General features: G+C 35.5%; 1 protein-coding gene across 1 annotated transcript in view; it reads right to left on the bottom strand.

Annotated features, from left to right (window-relative positions):
- SPAG9 (sperm associated antigen 9) overlaps window positions 1-7,006 on the bottom strand; it is a 160,650-nt gene that overhangs the window by 81,880 nt on the left and 71,764 nt on the right. Inside the window, exons 4-5 of the mRNA XM_017853862.1 lie at window positions 6,656-6,750; window positions 731-881 (exon numbers count right to left, since the gene is read on the bottom strand). Of these exons, the coding sequence (XP_017709351.1) occupies window positions 731-881; window positions 6,656-6,750 (246 nt within the window). The remainder of the gene's footprint in view (window positions 1-730; window positions 882-6,655; window positions 6,751-7,006) is intronic.

The following is a 7,006-nucleotide window of genomic DNA, read 5'->3' as shown; positions in this document are numbered from 1 at the left end:
TTTTTTGTATTTTTAGTAGAGACGGGGTTTCACCGTGTTAGCCAGGATGGTCTCGATCTCCTGACCTCGTGATCCGCCCGTCTCAGCCTCCCAAAGTGCTGGGATTACAGGCTTGAGCCACCGCGCCCGGCGAAGTATTCTTAAAAGTTGATTATTAGTTCATATTCACTCTTAGCATATATTATTGTTTATATTTATCACTTATTTGATGACAAGTTCTTGGTCAAGAACACATCTATAATTAATTTACACCAGGCCTTTTTAGCTAAACAGAATGCATTTTTGTAGATTGTTCTATGAAGTGGTTTTAAAGAAGGAACAGTGTATTTGTTCTGTTATGTTTTTCTGTAAGTGAAACCCTGCTAAACTGGAAAGCCTCTAACATGAACCAAGACTTTCTGGTAATAGCGATTTTCAGTTCTAATATAATTAGGCTCACTAGTCACCCTACCCTAAACTCATATAGCCTAAATCAAATAGAAATTAATTTTTGTCATTAGTATACTAATCAAGATGATATAATACTTCACTTTTTTCCTATATAATTTGAAATAAAATACTAAAAAACACACTCTTTGGGAAGAGCTCGTTTTCAATTTAAAAAATCAATTTTACAAACTAAATGTATACAAACAATTACATTTTATTATACTGTGGTCGTCTAGCACTTCAATTAGGATAAGCAAGTTTATGAAATGTAAACTGACAATTTCAGCAGCTTAAAGCTTACCTTCAGGCTGGTATGAGAACGTGGTTGACTTAATTCCTGAAATTTCCATTGCTCAGATCCAGGGGTCTCTCCTCCTTTCTGAGCATCAGGTGTAAGTAATCCATCTCCAGCGGGTAATGGGAAAATTCCTAATGATATAGGACGTTCTTTTCTATTTGAAGAGGGGAGAAAAAATTCGGCATTCATTTATTTTGACTTTTTTATTTGCCATGACTGTAAGTAAGCCTGGACTGTCACTGTTTTACAACCATCACTCGAAAATGACACTGTCTGCCCATCTGAATAAAACAGACTTACCAAAGAGGAAGGACAGTCTCAGTTTAGTTTAGCCTCAAGAAATCAACTAAGAAAAGTGGTAAGAAGGGTTAAGGAAAGCTTATAAGTTACTGATGAGTTCCTTGCCCAAGAAGCAGTCAGTGGTCTAGTGTGGTCTGGAGAAGAGCTGCTGCTGAGTTTTTCATCATACGTAGCTTAGCCCTAGGGGAACTTGCACCCTCCTTCTTTGGAAGTGAGCCCAACCCATTTCTAGACTTCCCAAATCCTCTCGCTAATCCCTGGATGTTTACTGAAGCCTCTTCAGGGTATGCCTTTCCTGCCTAGAGGAAAATCAATATATTATCTAAATCAGGGTTACCTATTAAATGATGAAAAGAACTCAAAATATCTTTCTCCCCACCACCCAAGTAGGAAAGCTGTTTTTCTACAGAACCACTATATGAGTTTCTTCCAAGCATAGTACATATGAGAAAACCATTGCCAGTTTTTTCCAAATAAGAAGGCCAAATAATTCTATAAAAGATTACTGAATTTCCAGTGCTTTGTGGGAAGTTTCAATGAACAAGAGTTACAATTTTAATACTAACAGAATTTCAATGAGAAACACATCGTTTGTTGATGCACAGAAGATTCCAAATCGAAGAGCTTTTAGAAGGTGGAAACAAGCCTACTAACCGGTCATCCTGGGTCATTAACTCAAAAGTGTAGAAACTAGAAAGAAATGAGACATTAAAGGATTGGTGCCTCCTGGAATTCATACCTCTACTGGTAAGAACGTAAGTTAGAATAGAAATAATGAGGTTATTAATAAAAGTGGGAAATTTTCAGTTTTGTTAAGTAAGTCTTTTATTCTGTAGTTCATTTTTATTCCAAGAAACTTCAGCCACTTTTGAAATGTGCCTTCACTTAATACAAAGGGTGTGTTCTTCCATTCCTAACAATCTAAAAGGACTAGTAAAACTGTCCCAATGCCTTCTTAAAAATGAGGTAAAGCAAAGGGTTTGAGAGATTACATTTAATCAAAGTTGTATGCACAAGTAAATAAAATTTAAAACAGAACTTTGATTTAGGGGGAAAATTCAAAAGCAGGAAGGCAGTACAAAAAGAGGGTAGTTTTTTGTTTGTTTGAGACAGCGTCTTGCTGTGTTGCCCAGACTGGAGTGCAATGGGACGATCACAGCTTACCGCAACCTCTGCCTCCCAGGTTCAAGCAATTCTCCTGTCTCAGCCTCCCGAGTAGCTGAGACTACAGGCATGTAACACCACGTCTGGCTAATTTTTGTATTTTTAGTAGAGACGAGGTTTCACCATGTTGGCCAGGCTGGTCTTGAACTCCTGACCTCACGTGATCCACCTGCTTCAGCCTCCCAAAGTCCTGGGATTACAGGTGTGAGCCACCGCACCTGGCCAAGAGGGTACATTTTAATGCCAAATCTAAGTTTGTGACTATGAGCTGCCAGGACAACCAAATGACAAAAATTAAAGTGACTAGTCAGCTATCATGTTTATACCAGTTATTCCCAAATGCTGTTCAGCAACAAAGTTTTTATAGTAAGTCCATGAAAAAAGAGGCATTATTATTTCCTTAGTGCATAATGTAGTACATATTGTACACATATACATTCCCATATACTATAGAACCCTGTTCTTTCTTGAAGATGACTGACCCTTATTTTAAATTACATCTTTTCTTCTTTGATTTTAAAATGCCCTTTCTTTCATTAAATGATGGTGACAGTGATAAGTAGCTAGATTTCCTTTTCATATCCATTCTGTACAAAAAAAAAAGTTGTCAACCTGATGTTTTCCCCCCATATTTTGAGAACTGAAAATCCAAGGATTTTCTTAGTAGAGAGTATTAGCTCTCTACTAAGAGCTACCAGCTGACTTTTATTTATTTTCTAACATACCTTAATGAGTTAAGCAAAAGGTGACTGGGAATTTAATGACTGAATACAATGGAAAGCTCTCTAACTCAAAATGCAAAGACAACCAGGAAGATGATATATAGACTTCATAAGATGCCCTCACACTAACAGAAATCAAAATATAAACCAGTCGTTAGAATTATTTCCTATATGAATGATAACACATTCATTTTCACACATATCAAATGTTGAAAATGTTTAAAACTATTGGGGGAAGAAGTCTTCTATCAATCCAAATTTTACTTTCCAAAAAGTAAACAAAATCAGTCGACAAAATCTACAATCCACACTCAACAAAATCTACAACCCAAATTATAAGTAGAATTCCCACCTTTTTAATTTGCTTGTATCAATCATTCAGACACTACTCTACAGGGAGGGGACATCTCTTCAGAGACTGACAGCTATCTGTCAAGTGGGTCAATGATGCTCTAGGTTACAATGTTCCAACTCTGAAAAAATAATCACTACATACTCCTCCCCTTACTTTACTTATAAATTACATATAGTTGGGCTAAGGGAGAGAAGGGCGCATAATTAGGCCAAGTTCATGAGAATCCTACTTTTGAAAAGAAACCCTGAAAGGTAAACATTAGTCCGGTACTATGTTGGTATATATTAAACGCTTCAGTTAAACTCACAGAAGAAGAAATAAAATGAGATACGCATGGAAAACTATCAAGTGGCAGATTGACACCCCCAGACTGAAACATCTGCTATTACTTGTCTAGAAAACAAAGCTATCACCAAGTATCAGAATTCTTTTTTCTTAATTGCCCTACTTCCATATATCCATTTTTGAGTTGGTTATTAAATGTTAGCTTACGTGTATAAATAATTTTACAACTACATTTTGAAACAGCTTTTGGCTATATTCACATTTGATACAACTAATTAGTAAAATCTACTTTATAAAGGGAGATAAAAGAAAAAATACATTTGTTGAACACTCACCACATGGTGGGTACTGAGCTAGATGATTTATTTACATTATCTCATTTAATCCTTATCAAGAAACTGGGATTATTTTTCCAATTTTCAGAGTAGAAAAAGTGATGCTCAGAGATTTTAGCCACTAGTAACCGGCAGAGTTTGGATTCAAAGCCAGTACTGTTCAACTCCAAGCCCTTTGCTTTCCTTGGTACTTCCTACTTGGAACTACCAACTTTTTGACAATTTAATCTTAATATCGAAGACTTTGATATCTTTATTTAATCAGATCAATAGCCAATTTTTGTGGTAAAGAACTTTAAAATTTAATTATAAGGTATTTTATCAATAAAAGCTGTAGTTAAAACAATTTCTGCTAAAAATGGGCACATATAAGTACCCATGAAAATTATTTACTTGAGTAATTTACCATAGATCTTACAACTATAATAAAATACAAAATAACAAAATCACTTGATTTTTAAAACCACCCAAAGGGGTAACTCCCGTCAGAAGAGAAAACTCAGGCAGAGAGATTAAGCAACTTGCCAAAGCTCCTACGGCCACGTGCAATAGAGCATTTGCACCCAGGCACTTCAACTCGAAAGCTTTGTCGTACCCACTTGCAGGCGCCACACGGCAGCTCATGGCACTGCCCTCTCAAATGAAGTCTAAACCCAAGACAGCCCCTTAACATTAGTCTTATTTTAATATTCTACATATTCTTAAAGTTTGCTTTTAATTTCTTCAAAGTTTAAATATACAGATACACATATACAAATATTTTATGTACTAATATATATACAAGTAGTAAGATTATTCCCAATTTTTATAAATTAGGAAAGAAAATAAAAGACCAAGTATCTAGTTTTAAATCACAGATGAAATTTAATTTCTGGGCTTTCAACTAATATTAAACTTGAACTAACCTATAAAAAAAAGAAACACATTGAGGGAATTTACTACTTTAATTCTTCTTAATTTATCTAAATCTACAATTAGGGCTTAAATATTTTATAAACATTTAAATAATAAATAAAAATTATATACTATGAATTTTCATTTAAAACCATGCACAAAGCAGAAATCTGAACAAATCAGAGAGTGCTAGTCTGATGGTTTAGAAAACAAAAGAAACCACAACCTTAAGTCTCTAAAATACAGAAGATGGCTCTTAAAGGGTGTAAGTAGAGTGAGCAACAGTAAAGCTACAGAGATTAATGACTACCCCCACAAGCAGGCATGGATATTTGTCACCCAAGACTACAAAGAAAAGAAAGGGCAACATCTGACAAAACAATAGTGAATAGGCTTTGTAAAGCTTTCACAACTTTGATGTGTAAATAATGGGGAAAAATGCATTCCTTAACCTAAAAGTCTTAAATTTTTTCACTTTAAAACATATTTTGTTTTAGGAGGAAAATATTTATAAATTGTCAGTTCCCATGAGCTATTATCAAAAATTACAAAAATGATACCTGAACCTCTATCATTCAAAGGATAATTAAAACAAAATAAACTTATGGCCTGTAACTAACTGACTGCAAGTTCAAGCATAAAAGATATTTGTCCCTAAATGCTCAGAAGCTAGATGCAGAGGTTGTATAAACTTGGACCCGGTGCTCTACTCTTGCTCTCCTTTACTTTGAACATTCTGCTTAAAACAAGACCACACTGACCTTGTACTGTGTGTTAAGTACAATATGAAAATCCTTTTCTTTAGTCGGTGGTTTCCAAACATAAAGCTATAATCCTAACTGATGGTCTATAAATTACTATAAATAACAATCAAAATCCTAGCTTCAGGCCATTTTCCATTGTTTCAATCTGCAACAGAAATGGTTACAAAGCAGACTCATAGAGCTAAAAATTTAAGAAAAATCAGCTAAGCAGGGGCTTCTAAAAGAGACGGGAGTACCTGAGTATCCTTGGTAGGTTCTGCGTCAGAGCTGGCACACCGGTAGAAATAGAAAAGTGCACAAGCAGCAAAACAGAGAGAGATACTAAGATAGCAGAATTAATGACCACCGCCCCGCCAACAAAGCCAAACACAAACAGCAGCATGCATCCAGGACTCATGGCGCTGTGCTGGCATGGTGAAACACCCGAACCAGGAGGCCTACACAGGGGCCAAAGGGGTATCTTTGTAGTGAGGATCTGTCATTCAGCTTGCTGCCACAAAAACAATGCCATCAGCAGCAGCTTTCCACTCCATCCTGCAGCAGCTCTCAAGCGATGACGTCATTCCGTTCTCCCCACCTCATAACCATAGAGCTGCTGCTCCTAACATTTATGCTGCAACCCCGAGCGACAGCCAGCCTATTAACTATTTTCCCCTCCACTGAGAGTCCTGGCTTAGCTCATTGGCTACAATGCCTGAAGATCTACATAATTTATTCACACTCCTACATCAAACAGATGGCTAGCTAACCCTTTCAAACATGCCTCTCTGTAACAAAAAGGACTTCAAACCAATTACACAGGAGAAATAAAAAATTACAGCATTCCCATAAATTACAAAATTTTAAACCTAGTATAATCTCCATTAAGTATCAGAAAACAATCTAAATACTCAAATGTGCTGCTTATATGGATGGCTCATAATATATTTTTTTAACTGTAAAAACGGTTTCTACTTTTCTGTGCTATTCTCTCCTGTAGCATTCCAATCACAGTGGAGAGCTTTTGAATCAGCCTAACTATTGTTTCAGGATTAAAGAATAGAGAAAACAGAAACAAACATATTATTTATTTTACTTTTTCTCAAGGCAAAATATATAACAAAGCTTACCTAATTCTACTATGAGCTGTGGATTCTAGTTGATCACTCCCTGAGAGCTGATGAAGTTTTGTTCTTTCTAAGTGTTCCATATAATTATGGATCATCTATTTTAAAGAAAGAAAAAAATACACAACATTTAAGGCTAATACCCGGAATAAAATCATAGTGTTAAAACAAGGAAAACATTTTTGTACAATTTTCTTATTTATCAGACTACTCAATTCCATGTAAGAGAATATTAAGGAATGAAAAAAATTTTAATGGAAAGTAATATGCAAATGCTTTCATTTAAGGATGCTGGTGCCCACAAAAGTAGCTAATATCTTGCTTAGCATGGCAAAAAAAAAAAAAAAAAAAAAA

This window comes from Rhinopithecus bieti, unplaced genomic scaffold, assembly GCF_001698545.2.
Source record: "Rhinopithecus bieti isolate Rb0 unplaced genomic scaffold, ASM169854v2 scaffold_35856, whole genome shotgun sequence".
Taxonomy (NCBI): domain Eukaryota; kingdom Metazoa; phylum Chordata; class Mammalia; order Primates; family Cercopithecidae; genus Rhinopithecus; species Rhinopithecus bieti.
The sequence above is the reverse complement of the archived record's forward strand: the minus strand, read 5'-3'. Positions and strand labels throughout refer to the sequence as shown.